This window comes from Myotis davidii, unplaced genomic scaffold (genome assembly GCF_000327345.1).
Source record: "Myotis davidii unplaced genomic scaffold, ASM32734v1 scaffold497, whole genome shotgun sequence".
Lineage (NCBI taxonomy): Eukaryota > Metazoa > Chordata > Mammalia > Chiroptera > Vespertilionidae > Myotis > Myotis davidii.
In genome coordinates this window covers 2,803,961-2,822,445 of record NW_006288434.1, presented here as the reverse complement: position 1 = coordinate 2,822,445, position 18,485 = coordinate 2,803,961, and the positions used below count along the sequence as shown (strand labels likewise).

Below are 18,485 nucleotides of genomic sequence, written 5' to 3'. Positions count from 1 at the left end.
CAGTCCCCATCAAAACAATGCCATCACCACCTCCTCTGGGTGCTCTCCTCACTCCTCCTCCTCCTCCTCTTCCCCTCTTTCAACAACCTAATGACGAGTGACGAGTGACGAGTGGCACACTTGTCTCAGATTCCTCTCAAATTCCTCCTTTCCTCTCTACCATGGTCACTGCTTTGGTTGAGGGCCTCACGGTTCCTTTCTTTAACAATTCTATCAGTCTCTTAACTGAATCTAGATTTTTCCTATTCCTTTCTTTCTCCCTCAATGCCAACAATGTTCATCTCTTTAAAAATAAACACCACGAAAATCCCACCTATCTCATCAGATCACTTCTCCAAGAACTCGACTGACGTTCTGGGGAGTGCAGAGCAACATCCTAATTTTGTGGCCAGGTGTTTAGGGCCCTGTAGTCTTGCTCCAGCTTGTTCTTCTCCTCCCTGCTACATAGCAGCAACTCTGAATTCTCATTGTTACCAAACACACGGTGGGTGACCTTTCATGACTCTGGCCCATGCTCGATAGGTTTGAAATGCTTTTGCATCTTAGTCAACACCTACTTAATCTTAAAAATGCTGCTTAAATATCTTCTTCTCTGTGAGTCTTTGCCAAATCTCTCAAGTACTATTAGTTTTCCCCCTTTGGGCCCGAGGCACTGGATCCTCACCTTCAGTGTATCACTGATCACACTGTGAATACATTATGTGGTATTTGAATGTTTGTCTTCCCCAATAAGTTTCCTGTGGGAAAATCATACTGTATTCACTTCTATATGACCGAAGGCCAGCTTGGCACGTGGCACACAGTAGGAAGACACTGACAATTGCAAGAACAAATGAATCAAGCCAATGCCTTACCAGAGCAGTGCAATCTGAGCAAACCATCCCTGTGACAAAAGCATGACGCACAAGGCCCCCCCAGAACTGACTTGCCTGTATCCCTCAAGGGTGAGGCGACATTCCCCAGGATGATAAGCCCCGAGTGAGCCAACTGAACCCTGAACGTCCTAAAAACCCACTATGGACATACGTGGATGATGGGACAACCACCAACCAAGGGAAGACAATGAAAAAAATCACTGACTGCTTCCTGCCTGTTTTATATTGTAGGTAGAGAAATACAAAACCATCAAATACACACAAGGGAACAGTGTTTTAGCTCCCTCATTTTCACAATGTCATAGAAAACAGTGCTTTTCTTGTTTTAATGACAGACTAACAGCTGCTTCTGAACAAGTTGGGGGCCTGCTTCAACCCAACTGGAAAGGTGAATATGCATTGTTTCCATAACGATGAGTAGTTTAGCTCTATTTAACAAAAATCAAATTAGAGGTTGAATCTAATTAGTAAATATACAACTGTCTGGTTAGCAATAAGTGAGTCATCAATCAAATTAGAAATTCTTCCCCAAAGGAAGAGGGACAACTTAAAAATATGATGGAAATGAGCTCCTGGCCAAAATGTTAAAGAAAAAAAAAAAAAAAAGGTCAGCCCAGTAACATGAACTTCCACTCATCTATATTTAGTAATTTATATTTTGAAAAGGTTGGCCTTTCTATTCCTAAATTTCTCCCCACAAAACTTGGTTTTGATCTTTTTTATTTTAATTTTCCTACTATTAGCAAACACTAGTCTTCCCGTATGAGCTCCAAAAGCAATGTACTATGTATTATGGTTGAAACAGATGGAATACAACACAGGCTATAGTGCCATTTGGTCATCTGTCCTTATTCACCTTCAGTTCTACCTGCCTACCTACTTTTCCATAGGATCCTCTGCCTGCCTTCAGTTCCTTTTCAGGACCATTTCTCTTTTTCCTCTTATTTCATTATTAAATTACCAGAGGCCTGTTGCATGAAGAGATTCGAGCAATAGGCCTTCCTTTCCCCTGGCTACTGGCACCGGTTTTCCTCCGGTACCCGGCACCCATGCCTTCACTCTGGCCGGGCTCCAGCCAGAGCAGCCCCGGGGCTGTGAGGCTTTTGCTGCTCCGACGGCCCCAGGAAGTCAGGCTTCGCTCCACCACTTGGAGCCTACCTATGCAAATTAACCGCCATCTCCGTTAGGTTAATTTGCATACTCTCCTGATTGGCTGGTTAGCGTAGGGAAGGTACGGTCGATTTACATGTTTGTCTATTATTAGATAAGACATTTGTGACACACCTAGCTAACTTGTAAGTTATCCTGGAAACTTTCCAGTGTCAATTAAAAACAATAACAAAGACCTCTCCCACCAGTTTCCACATCTGGAACCCTGCGGGGTAAAGCAATATGACTGAGTTTGATCAATTGGTTCCAACAAGGAGGCTGCTCCAAATAGCTTAAGTAAGGAGCCAAACGTTATGGAGCTATTTCCTCTCAACACCATTCAAAGAAACTCCGACTATATTACATACAACTCTGTAATTCAAAAGGCCGGTGGATTAAATGTTCTGATTTCCCCTAGACTATGTGAAAATAGATCCAGAACAGCAGGGACATGACCGCAAATTAACAGTACTGACTTGCTGATTCAGTCTGTTTCTTCATCACCACCACACAACTCACACCAAAACTCCTCTCTGCGAGCTTGCTGGAAAGAAGGGATGTGTTCTGTGATAGGGCACAAGTGAAACTTCAATGTTCAGCTTCAGCAGAATTACTTAGCATGGATTTCTGTGTAATTTTTCTCCTTCCTCTCCCTTCAACATTTATTACACTGCTCTTTGCACTCTACTTTTAAGTCTGTTTCTATAATTGCATTTTCCCCCTTGCGAATAAGTCACTTTACATTGGTATAAATACATATACAGTTACAATTTACACATTCATATATATAGTTATATGTATTTGGTTACAATGTGCAACACAGAACTAAATTTCTAGTCTGAAAAAAGTAAATTGGGGGGGGTGGGGGGGCGCTGAGAGTGTAAATGGAGCCATGTTAGATAATCACCTACTTAAGAAATTTCATGTTCTCATTGAAGTAACTGAATTATCAAAGCTATTTCCAGAAATGTAAAGTACAATAAGCAAAGAGAAGGAGGGGCAGGAATAGGGGAGAGAAAAAAGTGCTGGGAGATTGGGGGGGGAGAGAGAGCATAATAATACTTCTGGTAATACCAATCAGAAACCAGTATAAACTTGGCTAGTTTTTACGTCAGGGCCTGGACTTAAAGGCACAGATGTAAAACACTCCCTCCACTTCTTTCCTTGGTGCATACAGACTGCCTTTTAATGTCCTATTATGCTAAATTATTATTGTAATTACTAATTACATCACCCACTACATAACTCTCTCACTCTCCATGACCTGCAGCAACTTCCTTTTTCTTTGTAGAACAGGACCTTGCCTGAACCTTGGTCTTTACACTTTACTTATATGAATTCATTTAAGTCTAATGAAAATCCCATAAAATAAAAACCATTATTATTCTCATCTCATAGTCAAAAAACAAAGTCCCGGGGAGATTCTAGAATTTGACCATAACCAGTAAGTGGCAGAGGCAGGATATAAACTCCAGGAGTCTGGCTCCAGAGTCCACACTTTTAGTAATTACTCTGTGTGGCCTCCTGGGACTCCCCAAAGCCTTTTGTATCTAATTTTATTACTGTACCTACTTGGAAGTATTAATATTTTTCTGCCTTCCTACAAAATTCTCACCCTAATACTTAAGCAAGAAACCTATCACATTCAATTAAAACTGATTTAATTACCCTCACACCTCTGTCTTCATGAAGTTTTCAACATCCTATGATAAATTTCAATTATGCTTTAATACTAGTTTTGACTTTTAACTGAAAGGGTAATTCATGGAAATGAAGTTTAAGGTTATCTCAAAAATTTTTCAGCTCAAGATTATACTATAAAGGCTTAAAGAAAAGAGAATATTCCACCTTTAAAGGAAGTTTACTAGCCTACAAAATGGTAAAATTTTGAAGTAGCTGTTCTTCTATGTGGGTGGTGGGAAAGTCAGTACTAATCCAGATAATATACCAATGGAATTGCACCCTAACTAAAAAGAAATAATAATAATAAAAAAACTATGGGTACTAACCAAACTTATAATCTAAAATAAGCTGGGATGCATATTTTTAGAAAGACAGACAGACAGACAGACACACTGCTTCCAAGACAGTCAGACAGATAGACACACTGCTTCACAGTAGTGCATGCTGACATCTCCCTGAACTCTCCACCTCTCTCTCTATTCCCTAATGAAGGCCTTCCCCCCAAACCGTCTACTCCTCGGGAATCACTGTCCCAATTTTGAAGGACCACTATGGTCCAGCATGTTGCCTGATCCTTCATATGGGATTCACCCTATGCTCCTTTATGATAGCTTTGAATGTTGCCCTAAACTTACCTGAAGGCAAGGTCTTTTTACCCTTCAATAAATAACTCTATGCTGTCTTTCTGAATGTAGTACCCAGCCCTGTAAATAATCATCTACTGGTATTTGTTGATAATTGATAATGCTTAGTAGTTTGATTAGGCTTAAGCTGTTTTCTTTCCCTGAATTAAAATTTTTGATGTCTAACTGTCAATCATAAACTAATAAAAAGGGGTTCTTTTTCGGCGACAATGTTTTAAATTAGGTGTTTAGTAAGAAAGAAAAGTATAGCTAAGCTACATCTTGTTTCACATACTGCTATTCCTCCTCCAGTCAATGTCTAAACAAACCAAGGGAATATACTAAGTAAGGTCTGTGCAGCATCAAGATTTCATGATGCACTTAGTGACTATCTCTGAAAACAAGTTCTGCCTGAAAACATGCCTCCCGGTAAAGGCAAATCACTGGCTAAACCTAACAACGGGCACACTGGCCAGAGGACAACTCTGCTAAACTTGGACAGTTCAAAACACTTTCATTAATCAAAAATAATACATGATAAAGAAGCTTAGACTAGTATGTAGGCGATGGCACTGTGAAAATAAGATTGTGAGTCTTCTTGACTCCCTGCCAATATGCAGACACAGCTCTAATATGATGCAGGCAAGAGAAATAGGAAACGCAGAACAATGCACTATACACACAAAAAGAAAGCCTGTGGTTTAAATCACCTTCTATCATATGAAGTGAAAGTTAAAACTTTGGAAATTTCTAGTTTTATGGAAATAAGTAAAAGAATTCAACTCAGGGAAAATCTGTCAGCTGCCAAGGAAACCAGAATAACCTTTTGCTTACAAAGAGACTGATTAAAATTCATGCTCCTTTTACATTCAAGTTTTCTACATGAGCTGAATACAGAAGAAAATAAATGAACTATGTCAAGATTCATAATAACTATGAAAAATAGTTAGATAATATTTTCCTTTAATATTCCAAAATCAACTTCAAAGACAGAAAAGAAATCCTTATCAGAAACTCCTTATCTGCTAGAGTTTAACCTCAAAATTCTTATCTTTTATTATTTCTACTGATGAACATTTCCTACCCAACTGTTTCTGGAAATAAGCAGCAGAGGTGAAAACCTACGGCTTCCAAGAGGACCCTCTGAAGATGAATCACCCATCACAATGAAACCCACACACCATCAACAGGGTGCATCACTAGTGGCAGTGGTGGGCTCTTAAAGATTCAAATCACCTTAACAAATCCTGGCTGCTTTCTACCAGCCTATACATGGAGCCTCTCCGGTGGCAGAGCAGAACTCCTCCAGTGCATTACAGTTCAGCCTGTTTGTGCCCACAGGCATTTAAAGCACAGAGGCTGCCACATTCACTGCCATCCGGGGACAGCTAACTAGTCAGAGAAAAACAGATCCCTGATCTTGCCCTCACATGCATGCTTGTATCCAAATGACCACAAACGTGCCCTGCAAAAACCGGGGTCCACGTGACATTATAAAACAAATCTTATTAGTGATATACCATCAGTTACTGGTAAAATTATCACGAGAAAAAGAGTTCTAAAACAGAAGGCTGATGTATTACCTGGAATTACCATTCTGATTTACTTCATCAAGTAGAAAAAAACTGCACCACTGAAACACAGCTCACTAATACTTCTCATGTAATGCAAAATAAAGATACCCTACATACATGCATGCATGCATGCATGCATACATAAATACATACTTTTTTTTTTTAAATCCTCACCCAAGGATATTTTCCCATTGATTTTTTTGGAGAGAATGGAAGGGAGAGAGGAAGGGAAGAAGAAAGAGAGAAACACTGATGTGAGAGAGTAGATTGGTTATTTCCACATGTGCAACCCGGGTACATGACCTTGATCGGGAATTGAACCAAACACCTTTTGGTGCTCAGGCCAATGCTCTAGCCACTGAGAAAACTACTTACTTTTTAAACAAAACAAAAAAATCACTGTGTGTGTGTGTGTTTTATTAATAATAGCACAAAAATCTGAAATAAAATAGAAACCTTTTTTGGGGGGTGTGAAAGGGGTAGAAGGGTGGTTATCAGGAATCTATTTAAATAGAAAGGGTGGGGATTTTTTCCAAATACCTTATCAGGCCACCACTGCAAATCTTCTCCTAGAGACACTGGACTTTGAACAGGTGTGTTTTTCTTATCCAAGTTTGGCTCTCCTTCCTTGCTGGTAGAGCCCCTTTCATTATCAAATGAGGCTCCGTCAAGCCACCTTCGTTCACGTAAACGTAAAACGGATTCACGTTCACGCAACAGCTCAGAGTCTCTCTCTAAGGGAAGAAGGAGAACTGGTATGCAATTGGGTCACACCAGTGGGATAAAAGTAAGCCACTCTCTAGTAAAGACCCTTCAGGATGCAACTAACAGCAGTTTATCTACTCACAAAAATTAACTGTAAATGTATTTCTAATAAGCCTGACATGCAACATTCAAAACATTAACTCTTTCAGTGAAAGTATAAAAATAATAAGCTAGTATTTTTAAAAGCTCTGTACAGACTTTTTTGAATCCCAACATGTTTTTATAGCAGAATTACTTTAAACTGCTACAGATTTTTTAAATGGAATTTAAAATTCTGGGCTTTCATTAAAAATGCTTACCATAACTTTTTATTTATTTATTAGAAATGTGCATAAATTAGAATTTCAACATGTTAGATACATATGTAAACCAAAAGTATTTGTTAGAATGTTTTCTGTTATTTTTTAAAAAAACCAACTATACATACAGGAAAAACCTTGAAATGATTAAATCTATTAATATTAACTAAAAAACTTTTTATAATCCAAGGCCTAGTTTAGAGTAATTTATAGGCTGGATTTTTATGAATAAGTGTAATTTTGAAATTTTTAAGAAACCAGACAGGCTTTTATTTTTAAGAATCTTTATAGAAAAATTTTCTTATCTTACAAAATGCTTCCCCTGCAATTGACTACAAATTCTCTAACCAGTTTTTGCAGGTCCAAGTTTTTGATAAGAAAGACTAAAAACAAAATTAATTTGATCCATTCAAACTGCCACCAATGCAGGTCAAAAATCAGCAAGTACCAGCAATTTCACATGGTTCAAATTAAAAGTAATGCCTACTATGACATAGAATGACATAAAGTAAAGGGAGAAATTTACAAGGGGTTATTTGTGTTAGGTACTGAATATTTTAAAACTCAGTACTTGATGCATTTAAGGCAGTAAAGTATGCATTTAAATTTCTTTAAAGCTATTACATAATAGGTTCAGTATGTTTAAAAAATCATAGGTTTGTTCTTTTAAAACTGGTTTTAATTACTAAATATTTGCAGCAAGAGCTTAATATAATATGGCAACTTCTTCAATTTATTAATGATCGGTAAATTATATAGCTGATTGTTATTAAATCAAGCAGTTTTACATTGTAGAAAGTAAAAACATTTAACAAAATTAAATGCAAACTATACCAACATAGACAAAGTCCTATATTTGTATGATTTCAAAATCTTCTTTCTAACCTCTATTATACCTTCTTAAAATAGCATTTTATTAAGCTAAACATTTCTATATTTATAATTGGCCAATCCCTTTCTAAGAAGTTTTTTCACTCTTTCGTTTAACCAGGATTTAAAATTAACAGAATAATCACTTTAATTTAATCAAATAAACTAAAGAGATTTGTTTTCTGAATGCTGCATGTCACTATAAAGTAGAATTCTGCTTTTAGTTCAGAATCCATAATCCTATTTAAAAATACACTCGTAACCCTTCATGAGTATTCCAAAGTAGATATAAACATCTCCAAAGTATTGTGGCTCTTCAAAATAAAAACAACTAGTTTTAATGCCAAAACATCCAAAAAAACTTAGTAAGTAATTATTTCATCTACTTTAGTATTAACAAATACAGCAAATTTTACCACTCGCTCTCCATACAGCCAGCCAATAGTCACAAAGAAATGCAAAATTACCTCGAGATGAGCCTAGCCTGGAAAGTGATGAGCGACGAAATGAAGGGTAACCAAAATAGCTAATGTCTTCAGAAAACATGGCATCCGCATCAATAATGACACTTGGGTGGGCAGAATGAATGTCAGCATCAAGAAGAGACATAAGATCCTCTACAAAACAGAAACAAATAAAAATGAAGCAGATATAGAGAAAACACCAAAAGACCATCGAAAGATCTCTGCAAATTAAAACAGATTAAAATCAGGAACTGACTGACATAAGCTGAGAGAAAAAAGCAGTCATTACCCAGGAAATAAAGTAAACATTCTTAACAAATATTTTAAGGAACATCAACTGCATGTCTACTTACTTGTGCTACCTACTAAATAATCACAAGAAAATAAGATTTCTTAAGATACTTGTGACATCACAGAGATAATAGAGTTAAAATTTAAATGCAGTTAAGACATATTGAGTAATAAGGGCACCAAAAAACAAAAGTCCAAAGTCATTTGTCAGCCAGTGATAAAGCGATGCACAGACATCCATTTCTTTACTGGGACCAAACACATGTACACTGAGCAGACATTTCCCCATTTTTCCTTAAAAAAGAATTTGTAATTAAAAAACAAACCAACAAACATTACAGGGCCCTAGCCGGTTTGGCTCAGTGGATAGAGCATCGGCCTGAGGACCGAAGGGTCATGGGTTTGATTCTAGCCAAGGGCACGTAACTCAGTTGCAGGCTTCTTCCAAGCCTGTGCCCTGGTCGGGGTATGTGCAGGAGGCAACTAATTGATGTTTCTCTCACATCAATATTTCTCTGTCTTTCTCTCTTCCACATTCTCTGAAAATTAATGGGAAATTATCCTCAGGTGAGGATTAAAAACAAAAACTAAAAAAACACTCTAGGGAGAAATATCTACAACCTTGGATATTTAAGTCAGAATACTCATTGTACTTTAAAATTCTATTCCCCAGTTTAAAAACAACCTTTCCCTTCAGAGATGACCAAACCATGATGGTGATCCACCAACCTCCAGGCAAGTAGGATTCACTGGCTGTGTCATCCCCATCATCTCCATCTTCATCATCCCGGCTAAGTAAATTATTTACAGCAAGGTTTACATCGAGGTTTGTTCGCTGAAGTTCCCGAATAATGACACTTCTGGATTTGCCTTGTAAAACAACTTGGGCCTGAAATGAAGAGTGTTATTCTAATTACACTTTGATTAAATTCTTTCTCAAAATCATCTTTCTAGGATCAATATAGGAGAGCAGTATTTCACAATTCATGATATGAGTAATGACTACAACTCACTATATTCAGTTAAACCTCATCCTTATGTTAAGTGTTCTACAAGGGCCATACCTGTGAAATCAGCTCCTCGGGGATGACGGAGGCTGGAATAACGGGCTGGGGCTGACTGCCCAAAAGCCCAGACCCTCGATCCCGTCCTGTCCGAATCACTCGAGTCTGTCGACGGGAATCTCGCGCTCCAGCTGACGACCTACCAGAGGATCCTCCTCCACTGCCACCTACGCCAGAACTCCAGCGACTTCTAAAATTGGATAATTTAGAGAATTGTAAGTTTACACACTCATTCTGAAAAGATCACTTCAGATCTCATTTTCATTCTCTTAAGCTAAGATAAAGCTGTCTAACTGATAATCATATGGTAGTCTTTTGATAGAACAAGATAATAGTACTGAGCTTTATAATAACACTTCCAATTTTTTAAGAATGCTTACATATAAAGCCACCCTTTAGAAAGATACTAGTAAACACCACACTTTTGTATCTTTAAAATATATTTTAAAGGATCCACATACCAGCTATTCTAGCCACAACTCTAAAGTGAGTTATAGTACACATCTCACCTCTGCATGAAGGACACATCAGACGTAACTACCAACACAGTCACACAAAAAGTAAAATTCAGAGTTTAGGACTCAAAGTGCTTTGCATGGAATAAAACATTCATTTGCAAAGATAATACATTGTTCAATAGTATTTAGCACTCTTAACTAACTTGACCAAGAGTAATTACTCTTAGAAAGGGTTTGACATCTACATGGGCTACATGGGCCAAGTCTTGTCCATACACCTGACTGGTTGGTTGGTTAAAAAGGTATATACATCATCAAAAATAAGGAAAGTCTGAGAAAGTGTCAGACAAGAGGAGCGCCTAAGGAAAAAAGATGACTAAATATAATGTGGTGTCCTGAATGGGATCCTGGATCACAAAAAGGACATTAGGGGAAAACTCAGGAAATGTGAATAACATTAGGCCTCCAATTAATAATAATGTATCAGTACGTATATGTTAACTGAAAAAAAATGCACCATACTAATGTTAGATATTAATAACAGTAAAAACTGAGGGTAGGGTATATGGGAAATCTCGATACTATCTTTGTAATTTTTCTGTTAATTTAAACCTATTCTAAAGGAAGTTATTTAAAAGAGGATATACATACACAAACAGATCCGTGTGTATATTACACACACTATATATTCACACATACTGTAGATGTATGATTGGTATGCGTGTGCCTGTGTGTGTGCGCACGCGTATTTATTTAAATAAAAATATTAATTAGTTCCAACATTTAAATCAGGAGATTTAACATAAAATCCAGATTTGCAACTTTTCTAAGGACAAAAAGAGGGGGGATGGGCCATTGGAATTTGTATTTGGCAACAATTACCCTATAGTAATAGTCAGCTGATCATCTTTTTATTTTTTTTAAATATATTTTATTGATTTTTTACAGAGAAGAAGGGAGAGGGATAGAGAGCTAGAAACATCAATGAGAGAGAAACATCAACCAGCTGCCTCCTGTACACCCCCACTGGGGATGTGCCCGCAACCAAGGCACACCCCTTGACCGGAATCGAGCCTGGGACCCTTGAGTCCGCAGGCCCACTGAGCCAAACTGGCTAGGGCTGATCATCTCTTTTTACAATAGGGCACCCACCTAGTTTGTCAAAGCTCTACTACCTACTATCTTACCAACCTCGTCAGCTTCAACTATTTACAATTATGTTGACCTGGCTTGGCTCTTACATTTCAAATCCTGTAGAAATTATTAGCTCAGATTAAATTTCAAAGGGAATATGATAGTTCAAGCAAGTTATACCTATCACCTATTACGTCCAGTGACCTATAATAATAAAAGCATAATATGCTAATTAGACCAGAGGTCCCCTTCTGGACGAAGCTGGGGCTGCGAGGGAAGCCTGGGTCCCAGGTGCCTGCCGGAGGCCGGAGAGAAGCCAGTGCGGGCAGCAGGGGGAAGGAAGACCTACTCTTGAACATGAATTTCGTGCATTGGGCCTCTAGTAACAAATAACAGAATAAAGAGACTTTAGATACTAATATCTCCATTTTAAATTTACTCTTTAATACAAATAAATCCTCTCTCTGCCCCAAATACACTTGGAGTTCTTACGCTTACATAACCTGGTTTGAAATGAGTTTAACAAAAATATCTAGTTTTCTGAAATATCTCCCAGGATAAATTTGAGTAAACAATATAACAGCAACAACTAGAAATCTTTAGCACACAAACCTGCCAATCAGTAAAAACACCAATATAGCCCTAGCCAGTTTGGCTCAGTGGATAGAGTGTTGGCCTGTGGACTGAAGGGTCCCAGGTTTGAGTCCGGTCAAGGGCATATACCTAGGTTGAGGACTCCATCCCCAGTGGGGGGCATGCAGGAGGCAGCCAATCTATGGTTCTCATCATTGGTGTTTCTCTCTCTCTCCCCCTCTTCCTTCCTCTCTGAAATCAATAAAAATATTTCTTTAAAAAAAACAAAACACCAATATATTAAAAATATTAAAGTCCCATACATTTTGACTGCTATGCATTCCTATGAGTAAAATAAATGATCAATTCTCAATTATCCATTCTGATGAAAAGGAAAATAGTACCAACTACCCCCAAATCTTTCCAATGCAGTTCTCAAATACAGAGACCACTCACGCCCTGATTCATGACACCTCTCTGAACCCAAAGGGAACAAGCCATGACTCATAAGATACAGACTAGTGACAACGATCTTTGGGAATGGTCTCTGTCATATTTGACTGCATTTGATAAATTTGCGGGTAAAACTTCTCTTTGTAGACTCAAGATCTACCTGTCCTAGATTCTCTATTACAAATTATAAATCGCAAACTTTTTTCTAGTTTATTATAATCAACACAAAAAGAGGGGGGGAAACTACACAACTCAAGGAAAAAATTATTATGAAAGAGAATACTTTTGACTCTATGTAATTTCTTTATCTACAAAATAACCTGATTACAACTTCACCATCAAAAAACTGAGACGACTTTTCATAGAGGTTCAGAGAAACAATCAGCTTTTAAGTGTGTTCACTTTGTAAACACCTACAAGTGAGGTAAACAATGACTTGCAATGAGTTGTCAGTGGGCACTGTGACATTTTTTAATATTCCAATTCATGGACCCAATGCAAAAGAAATTTTACAGTTTGTTCTGGAGGGTGCATGTGCATGTGTGCACGTGTGTGTGTGTGTGTGTGTGTGTGTGAGAGAGAGAGAGAGAGAGAGAGAGAGAGAGAGAGAGAGAGAGAGAGAGAGAGAGAGAGAGAGAGAGAGAGAGAGAGAGAGAGAGAGAGAGAGAGAGAGAGAGAGAGAGAGAGAGAGAGAGAGAAGAAATGTGGGCAAAGATTGGTAAGGGGAAACTCAAAAATTATTGAGTATCTGCATTTTCAAAGTCTTTTTTTTTTAAATCTTCACCCGAGGGTATTTTTTCCATTGCTTTTCAAACTGAGTGGGAGAGCGGAGGAGGAGAAAGAGAGAGAGACACATCGATTGGTTGCCTCCTGCATGCACCCTGACCAGGAGGGGGGGGGGGCACAACTGGGGTATATACCCTTGACCAGGAATCAAACCCAAGACTCTTTGGTCTGAGGGCTGACACCCTAACCACTGAACAAAACAGCCAGGGCTCAGAGTTTTACAATTAGCCCTAATCTTCTTTGGATTAGGTCTACCAAGGTTTTATTCAAGCTTAAATGTACTATATTTTATTATATTTATTGAATATTTTATTAGCCAAGTAATTAAATTCCACCGCTGTATTTGAGTCCTTCTTTACACAACCTATTATAATTGGTTATATAGAAGTTTTATAAAGAGAAGAGGATTTAAATCTAGGCTAGTGATGGTGAACCTTTTGAGCTTGGTGTGTCAGCATTTTGAAAAACCCTAACTTAATCTGGTGCCGTGTCACATATAGAAATTTTTTGATATTTGCAACCATAGTAAAACAAAGAGTTGTATTTTTGATATTTATTTTATAGATTTAAATGCCATTTAACAAAGAAAAATCAACCAAAAAAAATGAGTTTGCGTGTCACCTCTGACACGCGTCATAGGTTCGCCATCACTGCTCTACATCATCATGTCATCAAGAAGATACAAATTAAAACAATGAGATACCACTATACACCTATTAGAATAACCCAAATCCAGAACACGGACACCACCAAATGCTGGTGGGGGTGTGGAGGAACAGGGACTCTCTCACCTTTTGTTGGTGGGAAAACAAATGATACAGCTACTGTGGCAGTTTGCTGGGCTCTTACAAAATTAAACATACTCAACATACGACCTAGTAATTGTGTTCCTAGCTATCTATCCAAAGGAGTTAAAGCCTTATGCCCACACAAAAACCTGCACACAATGTCACAACTGCCAAAAGTTGGAGGCAATCCAGATGTTCTTCGGCAGGAGAATGGATAAGTAAACCATGGTGTATCCATACAATGAACTTTAATCGTGACAAAAAAGAAATGAGCTCCCAAGACATAAAAAGACGTGGAAGAAACTTAAATGCTTATTACTAAGTGAAAGAAGCGAATCTAGAAAGGCTACAAAGTGTATGATCCCAATTATGTAACAGTCTGGAAAAATCACCATTTATCCTCCCAATAACCTCCTGAAAACTGAAGAGTTCAGTGGCTGCCAAGGGTTATGAGGAGGGTAGGATAAAACAGGCAGAGCACTGTATGATACTATATAATGGAAACCATGTTAGAAATTTGTCCAAACCCATAGAATGCACAGTCAGCTACAGACTGTGGGCGATGGTGTATCCATAAAGGTTTGTCTGGTGTCAGGATGGCCGAGTGGTCTAAGGCGCCAGACGGAAGCCATTTCTCATTTACCATTCCCCAAATACTAGAGACCTTAAGAATTATGCTAAATCTACTCTGCCTGTGTTCTAAAAATGGGACAATAAGGCCTGTATGACAAAACATCTGTCAACAACATGGTTTACATAGTACTAAGCCCACTGTTGGGACCTACTGCTCAGAAAACACACACTTCTTTCAAAATGTTACTGCTCATTGACAATGCATCTGTGGTCCCCAAAGGGCTCTGATGGAGATGTACAAGATGAATGTTTTCATGCCTGTTAACCCCACATCCATTCTGCAGCCCATGGGTCAAGGAGTAATTTCAACTTTCAGGTCTTATTATTTAAGAAATACGTTTCACAGGCTATTGCTGTCATGATTCCTCCAGTGGGTCTGGGAAAGAATTAATTATCCTAGATGCTATAAGAACAACTGTGATTTATGTGAAAATGTCAAAATAGCAACATTAACAGAAATTTGGAAGATGATCCCAACCCTCATTGAGGAGTTGAGGGATTCAAGACTTCATTGGAGGAAGTAAACGTAGATGTGGTAGAAATAACAAGAGAACCAGAATTAGAAGTGGAGCCTGAGGTTGCTATGAAAATTACTGAAAAAATAAGAAAAGAATTGAGAATTTCACATAAACTTAGTTAATAAAGTAGCAGCAAGATTTGAGAACTGACTCCAATTTCCGTAAAAGTTCTACTGTAGGTAAAATACTATCAAGCAGCATCGCATGCTGCAGAGAAAGCGTTCATGAGAAGAAGCGTCAATCAATGTGACAAACTTCACTATTGTCTTATTGTAAGAAATTGCCACAGCCACCCCAATATTGAGCAACCACCACCCTGATCAGTCAGCAGCCATCAATGTCGAGGCAAGACCTTCCACCAGCACAAAGATTACGAAGGCTCAGATGATGGTAAGCAGTTTTAGTAAGTATTTTTAATTAAGGTACATACATTATTTTTTTAGACATAATGCTATTGCAATTAACAGACTAAAAATAGTGTAAGCATTACTTTCACATGCACTGGAAAAACAAAAATTTATATGACTCGCTTTATTATAATATTTGTTTTACTGCAATGGTCTGGAACCAAACTCACAATTATCTCGGAAGTACTTTCCCTGTACAAATACAGAATCATTATGTTGTACACCTGAATTTATGTCAATTATACCTCAATTTTTTTAAAAAAAAAAAAAGGGCAAAAATAACTTTATTAAAGGCTTTAAGATTTAGTTACATGAATTTCAAACTTCACTAAGTTAATTCAGAAAGAACTATAAGATGTGGATACCAGAAAGAAAAAAATCTTGGGTTTTTTTAACCCAAGAAAGAGTCACAAAACCAAAATGGTATCACTGAAATATTTAAATAATAAAACTGGCATAATAAATGGCATTATAAACACATGTGAACACTTCACATTTTTAAAAGGTTAAGAACCTGGGTTAGCTGTGACTAGCCTGCAAGGGTTACTTTTATTATGGTGGCTCATCATGAGCTACAACGAGCTCCTGTGTAGATTCAGGAGAGTTTCCTCCTCCCATCACTAGATGATACTGAAGACGACACAGCACAATGAAAGCACTCAGAGCACTGGCCCAGACCAATGGATGCCAACATCCAGCCACAACTTACCCCAGGGTGTTGCCTGCCAGCCTGCCCAGAGTCTCGGAACCTGAGAGAAACCATGGGGAGTCGCTTGTCCTACCGGGCCTTGAGGTTCTCCCTGCCCCAGAGTTGCTGTTCAACTTTGACCTAGGGAAAAAACAAGAGGCAGAACAATCACAACCTATGTATTCTCTGATTAATCCTACTAAAAACGTATACTTCACATCAAAGGGCAAATCTAACAACTTATAGCCCCATAACAATCCGGAATTCTTTACTGGTTGAAACATTTTCAAGGTTTAACTACAGATGAACTATTCTTTATATTTCTTAAAGTAATCATGCTTTCCTTAGAAGCAGTTAATTGAAATTCATCATATATTGTCCAGCAAACTTTTCTATATGCTATCATTTATAAAGACCAAAATTTTAAAAAGCCTGTCATTTTCAAGTTGGGTCACTTCATTTGAATATATTACAAAAGAAAAAGAAAAAAAAAAAAAGAAAACATGATCTAACAAGTTATTTAGATCAAAGAACAAATTTGACTTGGAACCTACCAAATACATGTCATTATTCTTAATCATCTATTCTGCTATTTTAATGCTAGTATTTTTAGCTACAAATCACTGCAGTGCATAAAAATTAAAATCAAACTACACTCTATTTTAAGTGTCTCATTTTCGGCAATGCTTTTTTTAAAAACATGAGGGCTACCAAAAAAATCAAAAATAAAGGTTTAAAATAATACCTTGTAAGAGCTAAATTTTAAATAGAAAGGACATCTTACCCATCATTATTATCAGGTTTACCCAATTCCAGTCTGTCTGGCTGTACTGAAAAACCGATCCTGCAAACTCTACCATCCTAAAAGCAAAGAAAATAGAAGAAATTTCCAAAGTAGAAAATGTGAATTAAAATTTGAATTTATTCAATGAACAGATTGATCATGTACCTATCACTGTCAATTCAGAAAACAATAAATAAACTCACTTCCAGAAGGTGCTAACACCTGAGTTGGGGAAATGTGTTTTACATATATTATCAAGAACCCAGTAAAAATAATTTAAAATATCTCAATCTAACAGAATCAGAGTAAGGAAATGACTGGATATCAGGAACTTCTCTATTATGTTACTAATTGGTTTCAAGCTCTAGTATATCATTTAAGCTTTATCTGGGCCAGAGAATTTACACAATGGGGAAATGGAACTGGTGATCTCTGAAATAACTCTTGCAAGAAACTGATATTTTCCATGGTTAAAAAGAAAGAAACCTGATGATGCACAGCTGTATTTTAACTGTTTATTTTCATTTCTCTCTTCGAATAAACAATTTACCTCAAGAAGAAAGGCAGCATGATTTGGTCCCACCACACACTGTTTAATAGTAGCCTGTTCCAATACATTCAAAGGGGGGTGGCTGGTGAATAAAAGAAAGTATGTAAGTAAAATTACTCTGTAAATAGTAAATACATCGCAGGGTTGTTTCCTTTTGTTAAAAAAAAATCCAAGTAACCAAAGAAAAACAGAGCTGGCAAAAACTGTTTTCAAAACTAATATTTACATATTTTAAAGCAATAACTGAAGAATTAACAATTGTATCCTCATAGTCATTATAATTCCAGTTCCTTGCTGCTCCAAGATTTTTTAAAAGCCAGCATAAACAGAAACTGTAATTCAAATGCACCCAACTCACAAAAAGTTGAATTAGATTAAAATATTCCTAATAGATGCTTCCTAAATATGAATTCTTTTTCCTAATAAAGAAACATTCTTTTCAGGAAATTTTAAATATTTTACAGCTCTTACCTGTTTAAATTATACTTGTTCAGTTTTTCTGAAACTTCCCGTAACCTTTAAAAACAAAACAAAACATGAATAAACCACATGTACAGATCTTTTGTAAACAAAGTAATTCTATTCTGATAGGTACTTATACCAATATTTTGGTAATTTTTAACAGTAGTACACATAATGTTTGCTATATCAAGAATCCTATCTAATAATAGAGAAACATGGTAATTAACCATAACTTCGCTACCCTTCCCATTGGCTAATCAGCAAGATATGCAAATTAACTGCCAACCAAGATGGCGGCCGACAGCCATGCAGCTGAAGCGAACATGAGGCTTGCTTGCTCCAGTGACGGAGGAAGCCAAGGTTCCCCGCCTGCCACAGCCCAGCTCTGAGCTCCAGATGCAACAATGTTGCAATTATAGAAGCTAAACAAACCCAGAAACCTGCTTTCAGCCGCCAGCGGGGTCAGAGCTTAGAGCGCCAGTGATGGCAACAGAATTTCAATTATAGAAGCTAAACAAATCCAGATACCTGCTGTCAGCCAGCCACAGCCCCAGAGCTGGAGCCAGCTCTCAGCTCTAGTGGCAGCTATAGAAA

The 18,485-nt window shown here is 37.5% G+C and overlaps 1 protein-coding gene across 1 annotated transcript in view; it reads right to left on the bottom strand.

Annotated features, from left to right (window-relative positions):
* UBR5 (ubiquitin protein ligase E3 component n-recognin 5) overlaps window positions 1-18,485 on the bottom strand; it is a 119,870-nt gene that overhangs the window by 91,428 nt on the left and 9,957 nt on the right. Inside the window, exons 2-9 of the mRNA XM_015561701.1 lie at window positions 17,901-17,945; window positions 17,430-17,511; window positions 16,880-16,956; window positions 16,117-16,236; window positions 9,658-9,847; window positions 9,323-9,482; window positions 8,306-8,455; window positions 6,445-6,638 (exon numbers count right to left, since the gene is read on the bottom strand). Of these exons, the coding sequence (XP_015417187.1) occupies window positions 6,445-6,638; window positions 8,306-8,455; window positions 9,323-9,482; window positions 9,658-9,847; window positions 16,117-16,236; window positions 16,880-16,956; window positions 17,430-17,511; window positions 17,901-17,945 (1,018 nt within the window). The remainder of the gene's footprint in view (window positions 1-6,444; window positions 6,639-8,305; window positions 8,456-9,322; window positions 9,483-9,657; window positions 9,848-16,116; window positions 16,237-16,879; window positions 16,957-17,429; window positions 17,512-17,900; window positions 17,946-18,485) is intronic.